General features: G+C 52.4%; 1 protein-coding gene across 7 annotated transcripts; it reads right to left on the bottom strand.

The window, feature by feature from the left end:
* Nucleotides 1-1426: 1426 nt before the first annotated feature.
* Nucleotides 1427-25429, bottom strand: SH3GLB2 (SH3 domain containing GRB2 like, endophilin B2). Of its 7 annotated transcripts, XM_027649883.1 has the most exons (13): nt 25302-25429; nt 17300-17441; nt 16863-16991; nt 15629-15762; nt 15054-15146; nt 13768-13779; nt 12070-12132; nt 7870-7893; nt 5222-5311; nt 4784-4884; nt 4272-4286; nt 3506-3767; nt 1427-2855 (listed from the first exon to the last, which is right to left on the bottom strand). In XM_027649883.1, exons 1-13 carry the CDS (start codon nt 25362-25364, stop codon nt 2748-2750), a joined length of 1236 nt encoding a protein of 411 aa, XP_027505684.1. In that variant the 5' UTR covers nt 25365-25429; the 3' UTR covers nt 1427-2747. The 7 variants fall into 7 exon arrangements, with proteins under 7 accessions (XP_027505684.1, XP_027505686.1, XP_027505689.1 ...); XM_027649885.1 differs by lacking the exon at nt 4272-4286; XM_027649888.1 differs by lacking the exon at nt 12070-12132.
* Nucleotides 25430-25586: the final 157 nt, after the last annotated feature.

Raw genomic sequence — 25586 nt, 5'->3', positions numbered from 1 at the left:
AAGTGGAAGGGAGAGGGGCTTGTTTACCTACCAAAACGAGGTGAGCTGCTCTGACAGTGAGGGAGGTGGTGACAGTCCTAAGCCTGGTGGTGGTTCCATGGGGAGGTAACTGTGGCCGTGGGGGGACTGAGTGTGGCCATGGAGAGTTGGAGGTAAAGATCTGTGCAGAGACAGCAAATGGGTGAGGGGAGCTGTGGGGAGGGGAAGCAAAGCTGCAGTCTGGTACATCTGAATAGGTTGTTACAGCAGGGGCTGTTTCTGGATAACTTTGGTAGGGATCATTCCTTTTGTTACAGCTTTGGAAGGAACAGGGTGCTCATCACTTCACTGGTGTTTAACAAGGATGGATAGGAAGAGAATTTAGGGAAAAGTAATAGATTCTTTTAGATGTTTACTCAACACCAGAGTGAGTTTGTGGTGCTTGGCAGGAGCCTTTGGTGCCAGACAGAGCAGTTGATGCTGTTGGTTACACGTGTTTCAGAGCTACAGCAGCATTTCAGTCCTGAGTTGTCCCTCAGCCACAGGGGGGATGGATGCAGCCAAGGGGAGCTCCCACTGACATCTGCAGAGAAGCAGCACGAGTGTCACCTTCCTGTACAGGGGCAGGAGCAGCAATAGATTTTTCATGTGCTTTTTTTTCTACTGCAGAGGGAACAGAATTCCTTCTGGCTGCTCTGAGGGAAGAGACACCATTTTCTGCACCATTAAGCTGCTGCTGGTTTTGCTCAAACTGTTCTTCCTCTTTAATGTACCAAGGAGAGGAATAACAGGGAAACACTGGCCTGAGGGAAAGGCACACATGCTGGAAAGTGGGGGGGAAATAGATAGGGATTAGATCTCTAATAGATTATGGGAGTGGTAATCCTGGCAATTGGAAAACCAACTAAAACAGGAACACATTTGATTTCCCTGTTCCCTTTCATTTAAGTAGAACAGGCAAGCACTGTTGCTGCACTACAGAGCCTTTCAACAGCCTCCTCTCCCAGGAGTTCTTTCCAAGCTGGGTGTGAGGGACAAGGCTTTAGGATTTTAGATCAGCAGCAGATCTAGTTTCCATAACAACAACAAAAGTCTGTTAGATCTAGAATAGCACTTTGGTCTCTCAGCAGCTGAAGTCATCCTGTGCTCTATTTTTGCTTCAGGTGAAGGAGGAGCTGTTGTTTCTCAGAGCCCCTGAAGCTGTAGTACAACTGAGATGTGTCATCTGGGAGAGGAACAGCAAGACATTTCCAGCCCTATGGCATGTTGGGAGTTTTGGGTGGGATGGGAAGAATTGGCAGCTTTGTTTTGCTTTTACCCCCAATTCCAAGGCTGGGATAGCAGGAGGGCACTGCTCTCCCTTGAGCTGCTCCCTTTGCCTCCCTGCCTGTCCCCCTTTTTGCTGGAGAGCAGGGACAGCCCTGAGCCCACAGAGGATGCTGAGGCAGGAGGTCAGGCAGTTTGTTTATTGGCAAATAAGTGCTGAAACCCATGAGCCCCACAAACACAGGTGCTCAGTGCCCTGTTACATTAGAGTGGTCACGATACCATTGGGGAAAGTGCAAAAGATCAATAAACAAGCAAAGTTAGTTCTGACATACCCAGGGGAAGGTGGTGAACAGAGAGCTCGGTGCAGGTGAGTTTCTTTTCCATCCAGCTTGAGTGGAAAACCAGTGACACAGCAGTGGAAGTCCTTTAGGTGAGCTCTAGCTAAAAGTTAATTGCAGGATGAGCAGGCACACACACACCTGAGCTAAACCAGCATGTCCCTCCAGGACAGCCTGGGCTGTGGGGTGTGTGTGTGTGGCCAAGAGCAGCTCCTTGCTAGAGGTGACAGCAGGTGGGACTGTCCCTTTCTGCACTAGGTGCACCAAGTCTGTTCACTGCTGATATGGGAGGGGAAACATTCATTAAATCAGTGATTCAGGGTGAAAATAAAGTCAGGCTAAAACATGCCTGGACAGACGCACTGAAAGAAAAGCCTGGACAGTAACAGGGGCAGCAAAGCTGTAGAAAGGCTTGTAAACTTTGCAGTCCAAGAGCAACTTCTCGGAGGAAACGCAAGCGAGATGATGGTCCCTTGCACTGAGGTTTGGGGTTGGGCCCTATGGTACCAGGTTGGTCTCCACAAAGAAATCTTCCAGCTTCAGAGGACACGTGTAGGGAGGAGCCACCAGGCCCCAGGACAGAGTGTGGCTCTAGGCCAGCCCTGCCTTGCTGGTCTCCCACAGGTGGATGGGTTTAACAGGCTCCTAAAGCTTAACTGCAGCTTCCTTGCCTGATGTGCTGGGACATGTCAGAGGGGGTGTGTGGGACACTTCCCTACTGGAGTGCTCAATGGTTGGGCTTGGGCAGGTCTACTATTGGAGAAGAGAGAGGAGGGGAGGGGCAGACAGGCACTAACCCACAGCAGACACAGGGAAGTGTAACTGGGACTCTGTGAGCAGCTGCTGAGGGACACAGCTCGCCCTGGGAAAGCCACTGTGAGGGACAAGACTAGGGCAGGGAAGGGAAAACAGTCGAGGAATCTTGTGCCATCAAGACTGACCTCAAAGCAGGCTGCACTGGTAGGTAACAAATTCAGTCTCGGGTGCCATCAGCCCTTTCCCAAAACCTCACCATAACGGTTTTACCACTTCTTTCCCGCAATTCCCGTATTAGCAATGGAGTGTCAACCCTGAAGAGAGCAATGGTCTCGGATGAAGAAATCCGCATTAGAAGTGCCAGGAGATGAGGGGTGTATTCTGCTTGCACATTCTTGGAAACATTTAACTCAACAGTTCCAAGTAAGTGACAGGAACTTTCCCTTTCTGGTTCCCTCTTTCCCCTATGAGCCAGTCTGGATCCATGCCTGGCAGGCTGTACACAGTGATCATCTGGGGAGAGAAGACAGCATTAGACAGGACCTTACTCTGCAGACAGAGCCAAGAAGTTCAGTCAGAGTGGGACTGAAAGAATAGTAATTCCTGAAATTCATTTAACAGGCATCTGTGCCCTTTCCTTGGAGCTATCTGCAGCTTTAACACAAAATCTAAGGAGAGCTGCCCAGTGCTGTCCCTGTTGCCTTTTCATTCTCCAAAGTGACTTAAGGCATTTTTACATGTTGCTGTGTCATCTCTTCTGAATACAGAAGTTCAGTCTAGAGAACAGAAGAGTTTGCAACTTGCTGAATTTCCTTTTTTCCTCAGCATGATTAGAGCAAGCCTCCAGCCAGCAGCTTATCCCATGGCTCTGGATTAGGCAGCTGTATTAGAGGGTCACAGTGAAGATATTGAGTATTGGGGTATTTTATTTTGGGTCCAGTTGGACTCCAACAGGAATCAAGGAGTTATTGGGGTGATGTTAAATATCAAATGGCCATGAACACAACTCACTGCAACTCAGCGGGTACCTGTGTCCAGGTAAAGATTCTATTAGAGCCATGAAGCAGGTTTTTAGGGCAGGGGAAGTAACCAAAGGCCTGCAGAGCACACAACAGACTGGTGGGCAGTAACAGCCAAATCCAACACATGGGAAAGCCACCAACCTCATCTGCAAGGAGGGCCAGCTCGGTGCTGTCGGCGGCTTCGTAATCGTAGAGGACTCTGGCCTTCCGCGTCCCACTGGCAGGAGGCTTCACTTCGTTGGGGTTCAGCACACCCTCTGCCACCGTGTTGGGCACCCCACCAATTGTGGGCACAACTGGAATGGTAGGCACAGCAGGGAGCGTGGCAGCAGCGACAGCTGGGGGAGAGGGAGCAGCTGCAGGAGACGTGGAGTCTGCGTTGCCTACGAACGTGCCTGAAAATCTTCACGGGGAGAAGAGAGCAGAGTTCAGTGAGGCTCCAGGCTGGGGAACCACACAGAGCTCTTGCTTTCAGCAGTTACACTGCAGAGATGCTTGAGAGTCCCAGCCTACAGCTGTAACAGATCCACACTGCCCTTCAGGTGGGGACACACTCAGCTCTCAGGTGCTGAGACTGTGCAACAGGTGATATTTGTCCGCTTATTTTGACTCCAGTGCCCTGTTTCAGGACTGGCACCAAACTTGCAGGGGACCAGACTGAAGTGTGGCACTGGGCTGGGCAGGGGTTTGACTGAGTCCATTGCACTGTGACCTTGCCCTGCTCTCACCTGGTCTCTGTTACCTGTTCTGCCTACTCCTTCTTCAGGAAAGGGATGGATGTTGCTGCTGTTAAACTGGATGCCCAGCTTTGGCCCTTACTGGCCTTTGAGGCAATGTCTCAGAGACCCCAGAGTGGCTGAGGGGAGAGAGAGCCTTCAGAGCTCATCCTGGCCAATGTGGTACTTACATTTCTCCTTTGGAGCTGCAGCATGGAAAAGAACGGAACAGGAGCAGTGAGTGATCACAGAGAGGCAACAGCCCCTCCTGGGTCAGGCCCCTGTGCTGGTGTGACAGTACCAGAGAGAACATCCCAGCCCACCCCAAGGGATGTGCAGCCAGTGGCACTGAATATGGAACATGGAATTTGGAATCCGTTACTGCTGCAGCTGAGCACGCTCAGGCTCATTGCCTGGCAACAGGAATTTGACTCCCATGTGATTTAACTAATTTAGAGGAAGAATGTTCAAACCCCCATGGCCTTCGTGCTTTGAGAGGAATGTATAAACCCCAAATGAATCCCGTGGCAAAGCCTGCTCCAAACACACCACCAGGACTGGTCACCACTCTGCAAACTCTGTCAGAGCTGGGAGGGGGCTTTAAAATTCTACCCAAGGTTATGATGTGGGAGGGGAAGGAGGGCTGAGCTGGGGTAATGAGATCAATAACCCTCAGAGAAGTAAAAGCAATGTCTTGTCTTACCTGCCCAGTTGCTTCTGCAGGTCCAGCATGAATTGGTAGCACTGAGCATAATAGTTGGTCTGAGACTCCACAAACTCGTGGAGACAGCGAAGGTGATTCACCTGGAGGGAAAAGGACCATCAGCTTGACTGTGTTTGGTTGCCAGGCACAGAAATTCTCCTGCTGCAGCCACTACTACCCCCCAGAGAAGCAGACTCGTGCATGCCCGTGTGGCCACCCCACAGCTTCAGTCAGAGAACAAGGTTTTCTTCACACTTCAGTGTGGTTTTAATTTGAACATTCCGGGTCTTAGGAGGATGTTGCTGTAGCATCCAAATTTACCACATCTTCTACCTCTATTCCCAGTGCAGGGCTCCACCATCCTCTTGGCACTCTTCTGGGAAGGAGCCAAGAGTCTCTGTATTCCCTGTGACCCCCCAGGTGCCCGGGAAGACTCACGTGTGTGCTGCTGATCCCCTCCAGCAGCAGACGGGTCACCTCTGCCTGGCGGTCGAACTCGGTCTGGGTGAGCCTCAGCTCGTGCTCCGCCTGCAAACAGGGTGAGGGGCTCAGGCAGCACAAGGCAAGACCCCTGTCCTGCCTCTGCAACCCTCCCCAGCCCTCCACCACCCCCCCTTTTGGCACCCACTGAGCATCAGGCACAAGACACCCTGGGTTGGGATCCCAGAGGCCTCAGCCTGTATTTCAACTCGATTCCTGCTTGATCCTACACCGGATCGCTGCAGGTCATGGAATGGCAGCTCAAGACTGATGCATCCAGCTAGGAAGCTCCTGCTCCCACAAGACTAGAACATGAAGATGGAGAGGCTTTGTTAATCCTGAGGTATGTGGAAAGCCAGTCCCATGCCAGCACCAGTGTTTTTATCCCCCTCTTTCCGTGTCTGCAGGCACAGGAATGTGACAGCCTCCCTAAGCTTCTCCCTGGAAGTGCAGTGGTTTCCTTTTTATCACCATGGAACAAAGGCTGAGGCCAGGCAGCATTTACCAGATTGCTGCTGCTAATTAAGTCTCTCTGCAATGGAGATGAACATCCAAATCCAACTTCTACTCAAGACTCTCCTTTGGAGCTACTTACTGCTTTAGAGCTAAAAGAACTGAACACCAGTGAACAGAAGGCAGCTCCACAGCAGGAATTGGGAATTCAGAGACAGACTGACACTGGAGACCCTTTTGACCAGCCAGACAGAACATCTCTCCTCCACCAGCAAACAGTGCATTTACACTGGGGCAGTTCCGCAGTACCAGAACACCTGGGGGGATCCTGGCAGGAAGAGCTCCAGAAGTGCTGGAGCAGCCAAGTGCTCTAGTACAGCTCCCCCTCTCCTGCTGCTGGATGGTGACAAACAGGCCCACATGTTCTGTCTAGCACAGTTCACTCCTTAACACCAGGCACCAGTTTCTTCTTGGGATGTGCTGTGATGGGTCACAGAGGAGTGATCCCCACTCAGGTCCAGCTCACTGGAAGGAGAACCCTTTCCCCTCCTCCAGGAGTGTGCAGCCCTTGGAGAGCTGCCTGCTTTGCTGCAGTGGTTCCTTTTGCTGCTCTGGAAATGCCCTGATCATTCTGGCACAGAAGTGACATGTCTGGAATTGAGCCCAGAGGGCTGACCCAGCCAGGCTGACAGTCTCAGAGCAGAGGCCACATGGCTGGTGACCCCAGAGGAGACCCAGTATTCCCAGCAGGACAAGCTGGAGGGGCTGTTGGGGCCAGCACAGCTCTTGTCTGGTACCAGTGCTACCAGTACCAGTGCAGAGTCAGGTTGCAACAAAGAAATGCTTTGACTGTCTTTTAATCAGATTTGTCTATTTTAAGCTACAACTGATCTATTTTCTTCCACCCTCTGTATGAAGGGATTATTTAAAGGAGAAGGGGGAATGTAACAGGATACACCAGTGCAATGCCTCCAAAGCACCAAGAAATTCTTCCCCCAGTGGGCTGAGACTTCAGTATTCAAGCTATTCAGAACTTGTGCCAGGCAGACCCAGCTCCATTGGCACTGCCTGGGATTTGCCTCTCCCTGCCAGCTCTGAGCAGCTGCAGGATGTAGTTTCCTATAAAGCCAGCACTGGATGCTGCCCTGGGAGGTCCTTCCAGTCTTGTGCATCTCCAAGACAGGGAGAACTTTGATGTTTGCTCACATACTTTGGTCTATCCAAGCAGGATAGAGAGGCTAGAGGAGCAGATCCTTGCATGGTTATAGCTGACTGCAGTCAGCTTGTTTGTTTGAGGGACTGAAGGGTTTAAAGAACAGAAGGAGCTGGTTCAGGAACAGCCAGTCCAGTCTGCCAATGCCTTTGGAGCAAGGCAGGAACAGCTGCTCTCATGCACAGCAAGCAGGAATGTGCCATTCTGCCACTGCCACTTCAGGCTTCAGGCCAATGTCTGCTGGGGCTGTTCGAGGAGTGAAAGCCAACAGGATCCCAGAAGTGTCTCTGGAAGCTCTTTTCCATGCTGGAGCTCCACACAGAGCTCACCCTGGTCTTAGTCCACCAGCAGCCCTCCATCCATCTTCATGGACAAGTCCCACTCCCCTTGCAGAGCCCAAGACTTGGAACTTTGGCTCTATGGACCCCCTCAGAAGGGTAAGCGCAGTTCACCCAACTCCAAACAGGCTCCAACCCTCCCAGCCTGCCCTCCTGACAGAGCTGTGCCCTCCAGCAGCTGGGGCTGTGCACAGGGAAACTCTGTCCTTGGTTCAGCTCTGCTTGGAGCTGCTGATCAGAGCAGGGGCTCCCAGAGGCACGTGGAGAAAGGGGGGAGCAGGCAGGGCCTTGGCCACAGGAGCAGAGCTGAGCCCCACCTGGTGCATCATCTCTGCTCCTGCCACACAGGGCAGGGCTCTGAGCTGCCTTTTGCTGCACACAAACCTGGGAAGTCTCTCACACCATGGACAGCCAAGGGGCCCTGGGTAAGGCTCTTCCCAAGTGGACCCAGCCACACTGAACAGCAGGATCAGGACTGGGGTTGACAACAGCAACATCCCCTGATCCTGCCCGTGAGCAGGAAGGGTTCCACAGCACCCCTGGCCCCCAAACACCCCCAGCACACCCAGAAGGTTTGAGCACAATTCCAGCTGGGTACTTACTTTTTCCACCTCGTCACTCCAAAGCTGCAGGGGCCACAGAGCAACAGGAAAGGAGGTCAGTGTTGGAGACGTCGAGAGGCACTTGGCATTAACACCAGCGGGCAAGGATGGTCCGTGGACACAGCAGGCCAACTCCAGGGACAAGCTAGCCCTTCACCCAGCAGCAGCTGCCACATCCATGCCCCTTCCCCTCATTCCTGCACCCTCGAGCTCAGTTTCACAATGGGAGAGCAAATTCACACCACCAGAGCCAGGGCTGGTACAGTCACTGCATTCCATGGGCTCCAGAAAACAAGGATTTATAGCAGAGTTCTCTGCAGAGCAAGGGTCACTTTACTGAAGCTGCAGAGGGGTGTTGAAGGACACCCCTTCTTTTTGGATTGTGGGGAGGCACATGAGGTGCTCGAGCCCTTGCATAGGGCCTGGGAGCTGCCATGAGCTCTGGCCAGACAGAGCCTGGTGTTCCTCACCCACAGGTCCAGAGAGCTCAGATAAATGGGATAATCGAGGCAGTCTGCACTGCCAACAGGTCTGTTTAGTACAGCAAGGAGGAAACAAGGGCTGAATGCTGCCTCTGAGCCAGGCACAACATCCCACAACTCCTTCCTACTCCCCTCACCCACAGGGCACACTCAGGGCAGCTGCTTGTGGGATCTGGCCCCAGGACATGAAACAATGGACAACAGAAGTCACACACAGCAATGGGAAAGGGAGAGAGGAGGGAGAAAAACACATTGATCCTTCCCAGAGGTCCTTGGCTTGGCCTTTCCTCAGCAGACAACTATTGCCTCAGTCCTGGCAACCTGAACTCACCCTGGATTGACTGGGAGCCAGCAAGCAACACCCCACAGCAGTGGGGCCAGGAGAACGGCCTCTGTGGAGCTCAGCTTCACCCCTGGTGTCACCTCTGCAGGCCAGGGAAGGTCACCAGAGCAGGGTTGAATTTGCAGTGGGGGCACCTGTGCTGGACATGGTGTCAGAGGGAGAACAGGCCCTGTTTGCACCCAGGCTGTCCCAGCTGAGCCTCGCTGAGGTTTGCTCACCAGTCCTCAGGTGCTGAGACAATTTCAGCAGCCAATATAAGGAGCACCTGCAGGACCTGCCTGCCCTGGTGAAGGCCTGAAGCAGGAAGATGTCCTGTCAGGCTGCTGGGATTGCTGCCTGCTCTGGCTCCTGCCCCAAAACTGCAGCTCAGCTTCTGCTCCAAGGTATGTGGCCTGGCTGGCAACTCTTCTTATTTGAGCACAGCTATTGTGGTGGTCCCTGGGGGTTGTGGGCTGTCCCTACTCAGTGCTCTGGGTGCTCAGGTGGGTGTTTGACCTTTAGGGGAATGTTTTGTTAGTGCAAATCAGGAACTGGTTCAAGTAAGGCCTGGGTGATTTCAGCCATGTGCTTCTACTCTGGAAGGAGGCAGTGGGAATACCCTGTAGGAAGCTGAGAAGCAGGTCCTGAACTGCTGCTCTGGCACAAGGCCTCTGCCAGCACATCCCCATGTCTTAGGAGCAAGGTTTATTGCAGGAGCAAGGAAAAGCCTTCACTCTGGTCCCAAGTCTTCCTGTTCAGATGCTGTGGACAGTATTTAAGCCATGTCAGGCCCATTTAATCAGTGCAGCACCCACTGAATTTGTAGCCAGATTCCTCTTCTGTTGCCCTTGCTGTGCCACCTCCAGCTCTGGCCCCACAGTGCTCTGGGGCAGCCCAGCTTTGCTAGGATCTATCCCTGGGCTAAGGCACTGTGTGGCTACATTTTGGACAGCTCAGGGAGCAGAACAGGCCATGATCTGCAGTTGTCTTCCTCCCCCCCCAGCTCAGGCCAGAGGAACCCTCTCTAAGGTACTCAATCTGTTTTTCTTGGAATCATTCCTAGGAATACAGAGCACAGCAGGTCTGAGAGAAAGGGATATTTGGGTTTACACAGCCCACTTACACCTTCTTACACAAAAACAAAAGGTCAGTGTGGGAGAGAGGAGAAATGACTCCTCAGCCTCCAACTTATACAAAACAAGGGAGGTGCTTTTCTCTTGGATTTAATTTCATCTGAGCCCTCCTGTTATGGAAGGAAAAAAAAAAAATAAAAGCACCGTGTTATCCACCTCTCCAGAAACCAACAACAGGAATTTAGAATCCAAATCAGAGCCCTGCTGAGGGTGTGTGGTCCAGGGGAGAGCTGAGCTGTTTGCTCCCCTGTAGTACCAAGCTGTTCCCTGGGGCACAAACAATCCCTCCCTCCAGAAAGGAGCTGAGCTCCAGAGGCAGGGGAGCAGCAGCCACTGCTCTGCACTGGCAGAGCACACTAAGACTGAATAACACAAGGACTCTGGCCTGGAAGAGAAGCAGAGCAACAGGATGAAGAGTTCCTACCTTGATGCAGTGCCTGACCCCTTGGGATGAATGCTGGGATTAGAGAGCTCGCTGCAAAGCAGCTCTGCCTGCACGGGGAGCAGCCTGGGCTCAGCCAGTGTTTTGCTAATTAGAGATGCAAACTGTTATTCAGGTCATCCCTGCCAGTGCAGGGCTTCAGGGGGCCCTTCACCCACCAACTGCAGCCTCTGGAATAGTCTTGGAAGCCACAAGGCCTGTCACTGGCCAGGCCAGCACGTTTCTCACGGGCACTCCTGGTCGGAGGCCCTGCTGTGCAACCATCCAACATAATCCAGTGCTCAAGGTCAGCACTGGCTGCTTTCCTGGAGCCCTGCTCTAACTGCCCAGTGCTTCTGATGAGAGAGCACTGAACCAGGCAGAGACATCCCAGGGCTGACACTTGCCAGCTAAAAACCTCTCAAAATCTATTTTTCCTGCTGTGCTACTGTACTTGGCACCTGCTCCCCAGAACAGCTTTGCAATACAGCAAAAGCAGATCCAGTTGCAGTTTGGTGAGGGCTGGAATGTCCAACTGAGCATTTGGGCACTGCACAAGATGCCAGTGCACATTTGTACAAATGCTTGTCTTCAGGTCTGCTTTAGCCTTGGGGAATGGCCAGGATACCCTGGTCTATCCAGAGGCAGGGAAAGCCCAGTCTCTCTCCTCTGATTCTTCTAGAGCTTAATTGCAGTCCATTATCACACTGCCCTTGGAACAGACCTTCCCAAGGGAGAAGCCAGAGCCACAGGCTGGCTGTGAGCTGCTGCACTAGGAAAGGAAAGAACTGAGCAGTTTCTACAGCATCACCATTATCAGCTTCTTCCTCAGGGCTCTCACCACTGAGCCTGTTAGGGATGGAAATTGTTTTCTGGGTGTTGTGCAAAGCTACTTCTGATCCCAGCATCACTCTCCAAGAAGGTCAGGACAGATCCCCCTGGGAACTAACACTGATGCTATCAGCTCAGACACACCTTTTTCTCCAAATGGGATGGGTTTTCCATTAACCAAATCCAGCTTAGTTTCCACGACGGTTTTTGTTTCCGAGAAGGCTGGGCTGCCTTTTTTTGTATCTACAGATCCCACTCCCAGATTATTCTATTACCAGGCATCAGTGTTGTTCTGAATGCTAGTTAGGAAGCAAGATGAGCAGTTTTCAACATTTTAACGAGAAATGTGACATTGTGCAGTGGGGAGCCATGAACACACAGCAGGGGCAGCCAATTGCTTGGCCACAACCACTCAGTGCAGCAGAGCAGAGATGCCACGGGCTGTTCACCCGCCCCCGGCACATCTGGCCGTGTAACAGCTGCCAACAGACAGGCCCCAGGATGGAAGGGGGGAAAAAAATTACCACTATTTGCAGAATAGACAAGCCTGCACTGTCAGCCTGAAGTGTTACTGACACTGGTGGCAGAGGTTCCTCCACCTTTGCTTCTCTTGGCCAGCTACAAAGCCACAGCACAGACCAGGCGTGTGACACTGCCAGTGTGCAGCTGGAACCACCCAGAAAGGCCAGCCTTGGAGTCATCCTCTTTTCAATTGCTCCCCTAGCAATAAAAACCAGTCAGCAGATTCCCACTAGAAATGTGGAAGAGGACTGGCAGAGAGGCTGGTTTGGGAAGCAAACGAGGCAGCACCAAGGGCCAGACCCTGATCTCGCACCCCCACAGGGGTGACCTGAATCCTTGAGGTTGAGTCAGAGGAACCTGGGGCAGCCCATGTCACATTAAAATGTTGAAAACAGCAGAGCACTAGGTCTAAGTTGAAGTCAGGTAGAGAGAGGGGCAGGAAGAGGTTGGAGAGGCAACACCCAGGAGGAGGCAGGAGGCAAATCTTACCGCTGAGGCACTGGCGGAGAGCACGTAATTACGAGGTCTGGTTTCCTGAAAGTCAGGCACAGCCTGGGGGGGAATAGAGTGTCATGTACAAGGCACCAGAGGAGGCAACAGGAGTCAGTGGGCGATGGATGGAACAGGAGACTAAAAGCTTTTGTCCTGTCTGTGCTGGGAGCTGAGCTCAGGCTCTTGAGGCGGCAGGAGGGAGCTCTCCTGACGTCTGAGCAGTGGTGTGTGGAAGCCAGGCTTGAGCAGGAGGAGGTGGACTGGCTCACACAGTCACACCTGGTACCTGAACAGCAGCTACTTCTACTGTTAGAAACTGTCCCTGTACTTACAGCTCACACAGCAGCCTGCAGGCTCAGCCAAACCAGTTCTAGCCAAAGGCAGTGAGTGAGTTTTCATCCCAGAGTTCACAAAAACCTCCAAGCCATCTTCTCCATAGCTAAACCTCTGCCCTGGGGCAGGAAGACTTTAAGCCCTCTGGAGGTTTTCCTCATTGAGAATGCAATGGATTCACCCATCCCCACACAGGTGTGGGCTCACTAACTACCACATAACATGGTCTATTGAGCTAAGATAGGACTAGGGCTCCTCCTAGGATGGCCTTTGGCTGTAGCATCACCTGAAGAGAGAATCCACCAAGCTGCCTTTTGTTGGGAATACTCAGGGCATCCTCCTGGTCAGCCCTTGCTGCACAGTGGCTGCTGTGCATGGCTGGCACAGTCCTGCTGGATCCCAGCTTTGCTGTTAATCCTCTCAGATCCCACGTTTCCTCTCCCAGGTTAATCTCCCTGCAGTCACCCAGATCTACTTATACACACTGACCCAGTTTGCTGGGCCCTGAGCAGCCTGCAGGGACGAGTGACCAGTGTGTGCAAGAGCAGTCAGGCAGGCCCAACAAGAAGAGATTTTTTTTTTTTTTTTATATGCCATTTAGGAGTTTTGGGGATGGCTGGAGGAAGGAATAAGGAGGAGCAATTCCTATTACAAGTCAAACTTGAATATGGGGAGAAAAATGCACCAGTGAGATCTGAGGCCAGCACAGCAACTGGGCTGGACTCCTCCCTGTGGGGAGAAGGGATGTGTCACAGATATAGCTGCTTATGCTTTTTGGTTTTAAAAGATTAGGAGCAACTGAAGAAACCTCTCCTCCCATTCCCTGGTCTCCAGGGAGTCCCAAAACTAGTCATAGCACATGGGATGAAGGAGGCAAGCTTCTCTTGTACTTCTGTGCACGGAGAAGTTGTATTTGCAAGCAGTGGTCAAAAGGGACCCACCTCCCTCCCCCTTCCACCCTTGTAAGAGCCTGGAGGATAGAACAGCACCACAACCAGATCATCCTGCCTGTCATTGTCTCTGGGCTGCCCTTCTGGGATTGGCCACCCAATCCCAACTCCTCCTGCCTGGAGTTGGAGGAGCCCAAGGGGGTCTTTAGGGGAGCCCCTGCCTCTGTTGAGCACTGCTTGCAGGAGCGTTGATGGACTCAAGGGATGCTCCAGAGGGGCTGCAGGTAGCTGGGATCCTTCTGGAGCACCTTCCCAGGCAGCCACAGCCCTGACCACGCTCAGAACATGCTGCAGGGCCAGTCCCAATAGGACAAAGGAGATATGAATTTTCTTTTAAAAATGCGAAAGAGACAATGAGAGGTGTTGAAGGAAAAAAAAAAACCACAGCACTGTTAGCACAGTCAATACTCACATCTCCCTCACACTGAGCAAATTACAAAGGAACAAAACAAAAAGGTTAGTAAACAAAACAGCATCAACAGGAAGGACAAAGCACAAAGTCGTGGGAAATGCACAAGCCCAGATGCTCCAACAGCAGCTCCCAGGTCTGGGCAGCAGCACTGGGAGCGTCATCACGAGACAGAAGCTGTGGGAACACCAGTTTGCACCACAGAGAGGAAGAGCAGCAAGAGAGGGGTGAGCTGGAATACTGGGGATACTTCAGCTTGGATGGGGAGGTGTGACACAGGGCTCCAGGCATGTTACAGGGGATGCTGTGGTCTAGTGATGAGTTAAGGTCCCTAGAGCAGGGGCAGCAGTTCTCCCCAGGGCTGGGAGCTTCCACCTTGTCCTCTGGCAGTCAGGGAGGCACCCAGAACCCCGAGACCTCATCTTTAAGCTAAACTGGGGGAAAGATGGGTCCCCACAGAAGCAGCTCAGTTTGCTCTGCTGTTGTGTGATCTGTGTTTCAAAGCACAGAGTGGCTCAAACTTGGCTTGGGGAGAACACCCTGGAAAGCCTGGACTGGCTCTGCACCTGCCTGGGGCACCCCAGCAATTCTGGAAAAGCAAGTCTTTCTTTTCCAGTTACAGGGAAGTCCCTCACCCAGGGTGTGTGTGCAGGTGAGAGGCCTTGGGATTGCTTCCCAAGGCAAGGTAGGAAGCAAGGTAATGAGAGTGGAAAGGGAGGTATCTGAATTTCTGCTCTGATTTGAGTTTAAAGATAAAACAGTGGCCACCAGTTCCTTGAGACCCTCCAGAAGGGGAATTGGGATCTCTGAATTTACCTTCAGAGGATCTGGGGGACCTGATTGATTAGAGGAGGCTTTTTAAAAGGGCAGCTTTTGTTCACAGCTTTCCTGTGTAGGCCTGAGCACTGTCAGACCCGCTGGTGGAGGCTCCTGAGCTTCGCACAGCTTCCCCATCTGGCAGGGAGGTAGTTAGAGCTGGAGGAAAGGGAAAACATGTGGGAACTAGTTATCCAGGGAGCTGCAAGGCCAGAGGCCCAGCTGAGCAGATGGCTAGAACAGAGGCTCATAGCAGGGCTCCTAGGCTGCTATCCCAGTGCATCCCAGAGACTGACTGACAAGGGTTGCTGCCCATTCTGACTGCACACATTTGCTAGTTGAGCTCGTGGCCCCAATTCCCCCACCCCTGCCTGCCAGAGGCAGGACATAGTAGGGCAACCTGATTTTTGACCATGTGAGCCAAGCCCTGGGGCCAGAAGGGACAGAGAGAGGGGAAGGAGGGGAAGAGTTACCGCTGCTTTTGCCTCGGCAGCTTTGGCCTTCTTCAGCCTGGCCTTGCAGGCGTCCAGGTCCAGGCGGCGGTTCTGCAGGATCCTCCGCTCTTTCTGGAAGGGACAGAACTTGGGTAAGAGCAGATTGCCCAGGAGAAGGGTTAGGGAGGGAAGGGGACATGGTATCATCTAGGAATGGAATCTATTTTTCTGTCAAAAAATGCCAGGGAGAAAGAAGCAGTTGCTACGTTTATCTCCTTGAGGAAGAGTTTTGGGCCTGGCTGCCAGGGATACGGGATAACCTTCTGGAAACAGGGCAGCCTCTGGGGGGGTGGTGCCCATCAGCTGCAGGAGCTGGGAAATGAGTTACTTTCCTCATACACATCAGTTGGCAATCCTTCTCTGCTGGAGAGGGAACCCTGAGCAGATCTAGGATTGGTATTCTCCCATCCTTGCATTCTTTAAGGGGGGAGGTGTGGAGTCATCTGTTCTCACAGGGAAAGAAAATGGGTTCTTCCAGCACTGTTTCCCTCTCTTCCTGCCCTCCTCAACTCCAGTAATGTGAGAACCTCCCCCTTCCCTGCTTCCACACTCACAGAGATGGTTCTCCAGTCCCCTTCCAGGAAGTTGCGCAGTGGGGTCAGGAAGTTGATGGAGGCAGAGTGGATGAATTCCCGTTCCGCTGCACCCAAGCGCCTCTGGGTCTCTCCAACTTTTATCAAGGTCTTTCCTGTAATAACAGGAACCTTCAGCTCCAGGAGAAGCCCATGAACATTGTGTTGGCTTCAGCCAACTCCCTCAGAGCCACGAGGCTCCTGTGTCTCTGCCTGGGCGAGGTGACTGCGCCCATCCCACACCAGCTGCAGCCCTGACCATGGTCTGCTCTTGGCCTGAGGCCTCTTCTCACTGCTCCCAGGGCAGCTTTGATCTTATCCATCTACTGAGGCACTTATGTCCTTTTACTGCTCTATCTACTTGCACAGAATGATCCTTCTTTGCCTCATAAAACAGAGGCACAGGAACAGAGCAGCAAATTAAAAAGCACCAGAGCAGAAAACATGAGTTGATTAGGCAGTGTGGGCTATGGATGCAGTTACAGCTGCTCTGCCTGTAACAGGATTCAATATTGAACAACTATTGATCTGGAGAGCAGGAACGAAGCTCGTGGCAGAGGCAAGGACAGCTGGAAGGGAAGGCTGGGTTTCTGTGCAGGTCTGCTGCTTAAAGAAGCCCAAAATTCCCCCAGGAAGAGACAACTATTAGGATTTAAGAACAGAAATATGTTCTGTGTGGTCAGGAAGGGGCCTGTTGAGGCTTGTAGCTAAGCATCAAACTTCCAAGTCTGTTTTCCTGTTCTCTTTTCTGCTGGAGAAAGATTTCTACCCTCCACTTGCAGGATGCAGTGAGAGGATGGCTCTCCTGCTCAGAGTCTAGGGAAACTCTGTGCACACAGACACCAGCTTGGACTAAAACTGTGCTCAAACTGAATAAATCTAAAGCTATTGACAGCAATTCCTTGTTCAGGCTGGTTTGGAAAGCCACAGAAACAGCACAGAACAATCTCTATGTCCTGTAAGCAGTTCCATGAGCTCCTGTGGATCTGTGTGCCTTTATTTCTTCTCTAGCTCTGCCACAGTCGAGGACTGCCTTGGGAATGGGGAGACTCCTGCCCCTTTTTCCCTGGAGCAGGGAGCTTGGAAGTTAGGGAGCAAGTAAGACTTGATTGCCTACATGGTGTGCTGCATATGTCTTAACCCAAAGCACTGTTAGGGATACTCTCCTGGGAAGAGATGAATTCCTAGGGCTTCTTAATTAGCCAGGCTGACTTACCATAAGGTGTCCCTGGCCCAAAGTCATTGGCTGCTTCTGTCATGTACTGTGCCAGCAGCTCCCCGTTGGTGACCCGGGAAGGCACCTTCCGGTCGAGCTTCTCATACAGGAATTCTTCTACTCTGGCACCTGGAACAAGACACCATGGGGGCTGAAAGAGTGATCCCTGGAGTGGCATTCAGGGTATCCCAGCCCATGCAGTCCTCAGGGATGCACTGGTGACCCTTCCCTGTTCCTCAGGAGCACTGCCAGGCTGTGGTCACAGCCAGTCACCTCTCAGGGACACAGAGAAGGAAAGACAGGCCCTGTAAAGACACATGTCTTCTTCCAACCCCCACAAACCCAACGCAACAGGGCTCTCTGCCAGAGGGCAGGTCTTTTAGCACTGAGCTGCAAGTGATATTTGTCCTTCAAGCCTTGGGAGAAGCTGGACTTACTGGGGTTTGGCTGTAGCAGGACCTCAGTCTGACGCAGGATCTTCTCTGTCCAGTTCTTTGTGCAGTCTGCCCTGGCCAGGAGGTTTTCAAAGTGGGCATCAAGTTCAGTCTTCTCAGCCTGGCCCAGCTTTTCTTCAGTAAACTGCAGGAAGAAGGTAATCATTAGGTCTGTCCTTCTAAAGCAGATTTACAGTGTGCTACAGAGCTAGTAAGGGACAGCAAAGCTGCTTCTGTCTTGTGTATTTATCTTAGAATAGAGCTAAAAAGCCTTCATGGTGTCATTCTTTGCTCCCAGGCACCTTCCAGGTGAAGAGGGCAAATTTTTGCCCAAAATTAGAACAAGCATTGAGCTAAAAATAGAGTCCAGGTTTGAGAGGTGTTCCAGAATAAGTAACTTTTAATGAGTCTGGTACAAAAATACTGTAGTTGTGAGGGATCTATTTAAATATGCACATGGCTTCCACTACTTCATGCAGGAGAGCAACAGACATCCTTCACATGAGGGAAGGTGTGATCTCCCTTCACCTCCCACCAACCACCTCTGTCCTGTGAACCCAAGGGGGTCAGGAATGCCACTACCACCTCACAAGTGAGGAGGCTCAAACTCAGGATTTAGGAAAAAACAGCAAGTTACTCTTCCTCTATGACACACTCTGAAGCAAGGTATTGAAATATGTGTTTAACTTCTCCCAGCACTCAGATTCACACTGGCAATGGACATTCCCTCCCTCTGCAATTCCATTTCAGATTAAAATTAGCAGCAGGGGGAAGCAGGTTGTGCAAGTCTCCAGTGTTTTCATCCTGTGCAGTGGCATCTGACAAGGTTTGTCAGTCTGGAGGTGCAGTGTCAGATGGCCTGGACACCCACAATTGCTTCCTTGGGGGATTCCTGAGACAAAGGCCCATTGCCTCTCATCCCATTCCCATTTCCCACTTGCTCCTCTCAGTGAACCTGTCCAGCTTCAGTGTATTTTTAAGCACAATTTTCTGCTTTTGATGGAACCAGCATCACATTGGATCATACTAAAAGACCCTTCAGTCAGCTGTGCCACTTGGGACCCTACAGAGGCTCCAGTTGTCCTTTGCCCTTGTTGCTGGTCTCTGGAGCCACTGCTGAGTTACTAGGATGTGGTGATGTGCAATACTGGTACAGTCAGATGCCAAGAGATTAAAGCCCAGCTCAACTCTTAGATGAAAATACAACTGTCCTATGTGCCACTTGTACCTCTTCTCTGCTCCCCTCTCCCAGAGCTCAGAATGGATGGGCCAAGACATCCTTTTCATGGGTCTGGTGTCTGCTGCCTCTGCTGAAAGGCTTTCTGGCCAGCTTTGTTCCTTTCCCATCCAGCACAAAGCTGGGAACCAAGTGAGATCAGGAGCAGGCTGGAGCAGGGGCAAACAGCCTTGGGGAGTCCTGTTACCAGCCCTGCCTGTCACCAGATGTCTGAGATACACAAGCCCTGCAGGTATGTTTACACAGTGACCTGTTTGGGCACAATTCAAGCTCCAGCCAGTGAAGTGCTTTGCCAGATGTGGGTGGTGACAGATCTGGAGCTGCAAGGACAGTCACACTCCCCCCTGCATTCCCGGCATGACCAGGGATGGCTTCATTGCTCTCTCTGCACCAGTAGCCCCTGGTTACTGGCATGTCATTTTAACTGGGTCTTGCCATGACCCCTGGGCACAGGTAAAAGCATATTCAAGGTGAGAGGGTGTTTGTATTGTTTTGTACCCGTGTCTGTCGTTGTGTTTGGGGGACATACACGATGCGTGAGCAGCTGTCGCTGCCTCCCCCTGTCCCCGCTGGGAGCCCAGGGCTGTTTTCAGACTCTGCCAGGCTGGGCTGAGTCACTGCCATGCAGCAAACTGGGACTTCCCAGGTATTTGGCACCAATTCTTGAGTCATCTGTTTGAGAGCTTTCTTAAACAAGCCAAGACTCTTTGATGCAAAACAGTCTCTCTCGCCCCCCTTTCCCAGACACCTCATCTCACTTTCAAGTCCATCTCTTGTTCCTGCAGTTTAGGTTCATCCTGCACCAGCATCTGCCCTGGAGCTGTCAAGCCTAAACACAGTTTCTTATCAGCTGAAATTAGTCAGCTTCTTACAGCATTGCTGCAGTGTCAGATCACTGCTGAAGCCCTCCAGCACCTCCACAGTGCCACTGCCAGTGTCCTGAACCAGCTCTGGGCTCCTTTGCTTTATTCACAAACAGCATCTTTGGCATCACTGTCCTCTGAGGATGTTTTGTGTAACCCACCCCTTCACCCAGCACAGGGGTCACAGCACAGCACTCAGCCAGGACTCATAACTCAATTCTTATCTCAGGTCAGGCTCTGAAGCTGTTTGCCTTGCAAGAAGGCTGAGGGCAGCACCACTGCAAGCCTGGGGGCTCTGCCAGAACAGGAGGATGGGCAGGAATCTCAGTCACAGCCTCTGGCTCCAAAGGGTCAGGTCAGAAAACAAGCTCTTATTCAGGCCTTCTTTCAGCGTTGGGAAGCAGGGCATGAACATCAGGAAGCCGGTACAAGGGCATGGGAGGCTGTGACTCCACTTACACTTAATTCCCTCAGTGTCTCCCTGACCCCTGCCCGATGTGCTGAGGGCCAGCCCAGGCACAGCCCTGGGCAGTTGGTACCTCACTGCAGGTTGCTGCAGTGTCTGCTCTCCCTCCAGCACACATCCCCCTCCTCCCCTGCGCATGGGGAGTCACTGATCCAGCTCAACTTGACCTCTAATGTGACTTTTTAGATCGATCAGAGAACCCACCCGACTTCACAGCACCAGTGGGAATGTGCCACCAGGTGCAGGGGAGACCAGGACCACCTCCTGCAGGAGCACTTGCTGGAGAGCAGATGAAACTTCTCCTAGAAACACAGCCAGCACAGGAGATTGCAGTTAAGTGCCACTGACCTATCCTAGGAGTTGGTTCTTGTCTGGGGCAAGTGGAAATCTGAGCTTTTAGGTGACAACAGGTCTCAGCTGCTTGTCCCCTCTTACCTGGCTGCCCAGTGAAAAGCAGGGTAAAACAGCAGGGATTTCTATTCCTAAGAATTTGTTTTCATAACATAGAAATTTCATTGCACAGACACAAGATTTGTGTCCAAGATTCGAGGCTAAGAGGTGCAGAACAGATGAGCTGATCATACACTCGTGGCTCCTGACCATAAAAGTCAGATTTAGAGAATATTATATCTTGCTGCTCCTGCACTAGAGGCATTGCTGTGTTTTGCAGCAGACTGCCACAAATGGGAGTGTTATTTGGTTTTATCACGTTGATTTACTTGGTGCAGATCCACTGGGAGATAGGCAGGGCCAGCAGAGCACAGGCAATTGCAGTGCTGAGGAGAACCTTCAGCTCCTCCACCCTGCTGTGGCAGAACTACTCCCATTTGTCTTCAACACGATGATTGGGTCAACAGCTCCTGCCCAGGATCTGCATCCTGGGATCATGTGCCAGATCACAGAGCTGAGAGGCTCAGGAAACGTCCCTGCACTGACCCAGCAGAGCACTGGGAGCTGAGGGGGGATTAATAATGCAGGGCAGCCTTTTGTCAGTGCCACTCTCACTCTCCAGGAAGAGGAGAGAGTCGAGCTGCATTCCAGGACATCAATAATTCAGCCAAAGGTTGGGTTTCCTCTGGAAGGTTGGCTGGCCAGCAGGAACACGAGATGCATTATCAGGGCCCATGTGGGCAAACAGGGTGACCCAGCAGGAGAGCAGCACTTGGGCTACAGGCCCAAAAGAGCAAGGCAATGCTGGACTGCAGTTAGGGCAGCTGCCTTGGGCATTCACAGCCTGGGGAAAATCCCCTTCCCCCAAGAGAGCTGGTAGACACATGTCTGGGATGTCAGGAGGGTCAGTCACAGGTGCTGAGCTGGAGGGGTCCCTCTGCACTACAGGCACAGTATCAAACAGGCTGGGCCTACAGCCCTCTGACCTAAGGCCACCAGGATTAGGCTTTAAAATAGCACGTGTGGTTTCCTTTGCTGAAAGCATTAGCACCTTTCTCCGCTTAAAAGTGAGGGGAATGAAATCCCAGTGCTCCCACTGCATTATGCCACCACCACAGCTGTTCTGGGCAATGCTGCACCAGCTGATATGTGCCTCTTCCATCCCTCCTCCTCCATCTGGCCCAGGCCTGTGCACTGTGAGCTCTGACACGGCGGCTACAGCCCCCTTGCAGAGGATCTGGTGGCCTTTTTACCACTTGCAGGGTACCCATTTTTCCCAACTGGACATTCCTTATAACTTTCCACCTTAAATTAGGAAGATCAAACCAGGGCCAGGAGTCTTGCACCAAGAATAGTCTCTTGTACCTGCCAGCAGATTTTGGCTGTTGGGTTTTCTGAAGCCTCCAAATAGCTCAAAATGCCCAGGCTACAGTAACACAGTAACATTTGCTCTTCCAGTAATCAGAGGCACAAGAGAATCAACTGAGGCAAATCTACCTCCCACTTGGTACAGGGCTGCAGTAGGAAAGAAGCCACAGCCACTCACTTAGCATCTAAAAACTACCTGAATTTCAACAACCCTGGGCTAGATACAGAGTATTTGGCCACCAGGAGTCAGGAAAGCCAGGCTGGGAGCCAAGGGAAACTGTGCTAGAGGGCAGAAGGAAGCCATTACCAGGACAGTTTGGTTAACTCATGAGCAAAGCATTTAGGAGAGGAAAAAAACCAACAAAACACTGCGGTGGTGGGTTGACCTTGTCTGGACATCAGGTGACCACCAAGCTGCTCTATCAATTCCTTCCTCAGCAGAACAGGGGGGTTGAAAATAAGATGGCAAACTTCATAGGTCAAGATAAAGGCAGATTAACGAAGCAAAAGTTGTGTGTGGAAGCAAAGGAAACCAAAAGATTTAATTCTCTACTTCCCATCAGCAGGTGATGTCTGGCCACTTCCCAGAAGAGAAATGTTGCACATAATGAATGTTCCCTTTCTAATTTCTCTTAGGTTTTACTGCTGAGCAGATGCCATATGGTCTGGAATACCCCTTTGGTCAGTTTGGGTCAGCTGTCCTGGCTGTGTCCTCTACCAAGATCTTGAACTTATAAGGTGTAACATCAGTAAGAAGAGGGTCTATTTTATCTATTAATGAAATTGTCTATTTTACCACCAGAGTTCAGGGAGATGGGGGAGTCTGTCAATCTGCAGAGGCTTCAGGGTAAAGTCAACCTCTAGTTGCTACAGTAATGACATTAGCAGTGGGATAAGCACCCACGAGCTGTACTCACACTTTCACCCAGAGCCATTTACAGCAGAACTGACAAAAGACAGACACCTACAATTATTTCCAGACCTCCTTGAGAGAGCCTGGCTTACAGCCTGTCTAGAACAGAGACATCCAATGTGTTGCCACAGAGCTTCCTCTGCTGAGATTTGGGATCAGACCCACTCCCTGATAACTGGAAGGTGCAGCTGATCAAAGATAAAGGCCTTTCTTCAGTGAAGATGAAGAGTGACTTGTCTGAAGTCTGCCTGCAGGTGCTGCATCCCCTCTGAGGATCTGATGGCTGCAACTGGTAGTTCAAGTGTCAGCACAGTACATCCTCAGGTGAGATGCTGAATCCTACAAAAGCTCTATATCCTTGCAGCTGCCCAAGCCTAGAACCTTGTTCCCAACTCCCAGGGTAGCAGAGCTTCCAACCCCAGCTTTAACAGTCTGCTTTGCTTTTCTGAAGAGTACTGCTAACTGATGCCTGAGCTCTGAAGAGCCATGTAAAGGCAGCAGTGGGGTTTTGAGGTTTTTTTGTTGAGGTAGGTCAAGCCTAGTCCAAAATCCTTCACCCAGCCACCTACACTGGATTGCATTTGACAGGTTTCAAGCCAGGACTTCTGCCCTGAGCTACCCCAGGGGTGTTGTGCTGACCATGCTCTGCCTGATTTCCCCCTCGCTGGGCCCTAACTCCAGTTGGAGTGAAGCTCTTGTGTGCTGGTCAGACAGCTCAGGCAGACAGCAGGAGCTAATGCTGTCTGAGTGGTACAGCACATAATGGCCAGTCCATTTATCTCCCAGTCGCTGCAGTTCCAGTAAAACATGACTTTGTTAAATGCCTGGAGCTGGAGAAAGAATCTCCAGCGCTACATAAAACAGCTCTTTCTAGATAGGTCTTGCTCCTCTCCTAGAAGATCTGCAGTGCTAAGGAGTGCTACAAACCCAGACCTTGCTGCCCACAGACCTCAGCTGTGGCTCTAGGGGGAGACAGGGCAGAGCTCACCCACCCCAGGACTCTGTGGGGACACGAACAGGCTGAATTCCCCCAGCAATGACACTTCACAAAGCGGGTTTTTTCAGCCTCAGTGATCCCTTTCCTTCCAGCCTCCCCTCCTTACACCAACACCTGCACGCTGTCCACAAGCAGCAGCGCTCCTTTGGTTTCAAGAAATTACTACTGTAATTAGGCACATGAATATTCATGTACGAGCCAGTGGAGTAGGTGTAGAGGCAGAAGCCACGATTTATAAACGCCTCCTTGCTCTGGAATCGCTGTGTGGAGACACTGTTCTCAGGCCTGTCTCCTTCCTACGCCTTGGAGCTAAAAAACACTTATCAGAGACTTACAATAAGGCTTCTAAACAGGAGATTTCTTCACAGCCTTTCTTCTGCTACCAAGGTCATTTGCATGAGAACGGCATCTTTAAGCCTCCCATCTGCTCCTTGTTTTGCACCTGTAGTTAATATCTCCCTTTTTCATGGCATATGACTTGCTGGCACGGTGACAGGAGGTGATATCTGCTTACAGGAGACCAGTTCCCAATAGAGCCGGAATTACTCCAGTGCACAGAAGGTCTGGAACGAGGCAGCTCTGCTCTGTTTGTTTACCAGCCCCCACACAAGAGGTGGAACAAGAAGCCCAGTCCCAGAGCCACCAGCTGGACTTCACTTTCCAGGCAGGATCCCAACCTGCCTCTCTCTCTTCTGCCCAACTAAAGAGCAGTTTTCCATTATTACACCCAAGAGGTGGGTACACTCAGCAGCCCCATCTCACCACCTGCTGCTCAGGGGTACCCAAATCTCTTCACAGCTCCAGGGGGGTCACTTTGTCCACAAGCAGCTCCTGATCTCAAGTTTGTGAATCACAGAATATCACGAATTGGAAGGGATCCACAAGAACCATCCAGTCCAACTCCCGGCCCTGCACGGGGCACCCCAACAATCCCACCCTGTCCCTGAGAGCAGCGTCCAAACCCTCCTTGAGTTCTGGCAGCCTTGGGGCCGTGACCACTGCCCTGGGGAGCCTGTTCAGTGCCCGACCACTCTTTTCCTGATATCCAGCCTAAACCTCCCCTGACACAGCTCCAGCCCTTCCCTGGGATGATCCTGCTGCCACAGCAGCCCACAGAGACCCGACCTGCTCCATCTCAGCAGCTCCATCACATCCCTTGAACAGCACAGTTTGCCAGGGCCTGGGGTCTCCTGCTCCTCCCGAGAGGCTGAAGAACAGAACAGCTCCAAGGGCACCCCCACCACACCCCCACAGCGACAGGGAGCATTGCACAGAACCACAGATGGTTTGGGTTGGAAGAGAACTCTGGAGATCCCCCAGTCCAACCCCAAGGCAGCGTCACCTGGAGCAGGTGACACAGGAACCAGGTGGATTTGGGACGTGTCCAGAGAGGGAGGCTCCACGCCCTCCCTGGACATCCTGTTCCAGAGCTCTGCCACCTTTTCCCGATGGGTGTGGGCACGGACAACAGCAGCTGTGTGCGAGATCGGCTTCTCTAAGAACAACCACCCTCAGGTACAGCGTCCGCCCGCACTCCCGTCCCCGCTGAGCATCATCCCCGGGGCTGTTCCCTTGGGACCCTCCCGGGGTGGTGCCTCTGCGAGTGACGCTCCGGGGGCTGCGGCTCAGCCAGACGGGCCCACCCAGCCCCGATCTCCCCCTCCCGCCCCCCAGGCCCGGCCAAACCTGCCCGGCCCTGCCTGGGCCTGCACCCGCGGGTCCTCCTGCTCCCCCCGCCCCGCCGTTGCCATGACGCCCCGGCCGCCCTCACCTGCATGGCGCGGGAGAAGAAAACCCCGGCGTCCGACGCCAGTTTCTTCACGTTGAACTCCATATCGGCCGCGGAGCCGCCCCGGCCGCGCCGCACCCCCGCTGTCACCGCGCCCGCCGCGCCGCCGCCTTTTATAGCGTCGGTCCCGCGCCTCTTCAAAGGGGCCGTTATACTGTGGGGCCCGTCCCCCACCTCGGTCAGCCGCGCGGCGGCGCGGCCGCTTTAAGAGAGGGAACTGTCAGCGAGCGCCAATGGACGCTCGCGCCGCGCCGCGCCGCCCCCTTC

Source organism: Corapipo altera, unplaced genomic scaffold (assembly GCF_003945725.1).
Source record: "Corapipo altera isolate COAL_440 unplaced genomic scaffold, ASM394572v1 268, whole genome shotgun sequence".
NCBI lineage: Eukaryota > Metazoa > Chordata > Aves > Passeriformes > Pipridae > Corapipo > Corapipo altera.
Note: the sequence above shows the minus strand (reverse complement) of the source record. Positions and strands in the feature narration are given on the sequence as shown.

Excerpts from the sequence above, each read along its gene's own strand:
- SH3GLB2 (XM_027649883.1), bottom strand. The coding sequence starts at position 25,364 with ATGGAGTTCAACGTGAAGAAACTGGCGTCGGACGCCGGGGTTTTCTTC. Across the intron at positions 16,992-17,299 it reads CCTGCTACAGCCAAACCCCA|GTGCCAGAGTAGAAGAATTC; the intron begins GTAAGTCCAGCT and ends GTCTTGTTCCAG. Across the intron at positions 15,763-16,862 it reads TGGGCCAGGGACACCTTATG|GAAAGACCTTGATAAAAGTT; the intron begins GTAAGTCAGCCT and ends CTGTTATTACAG.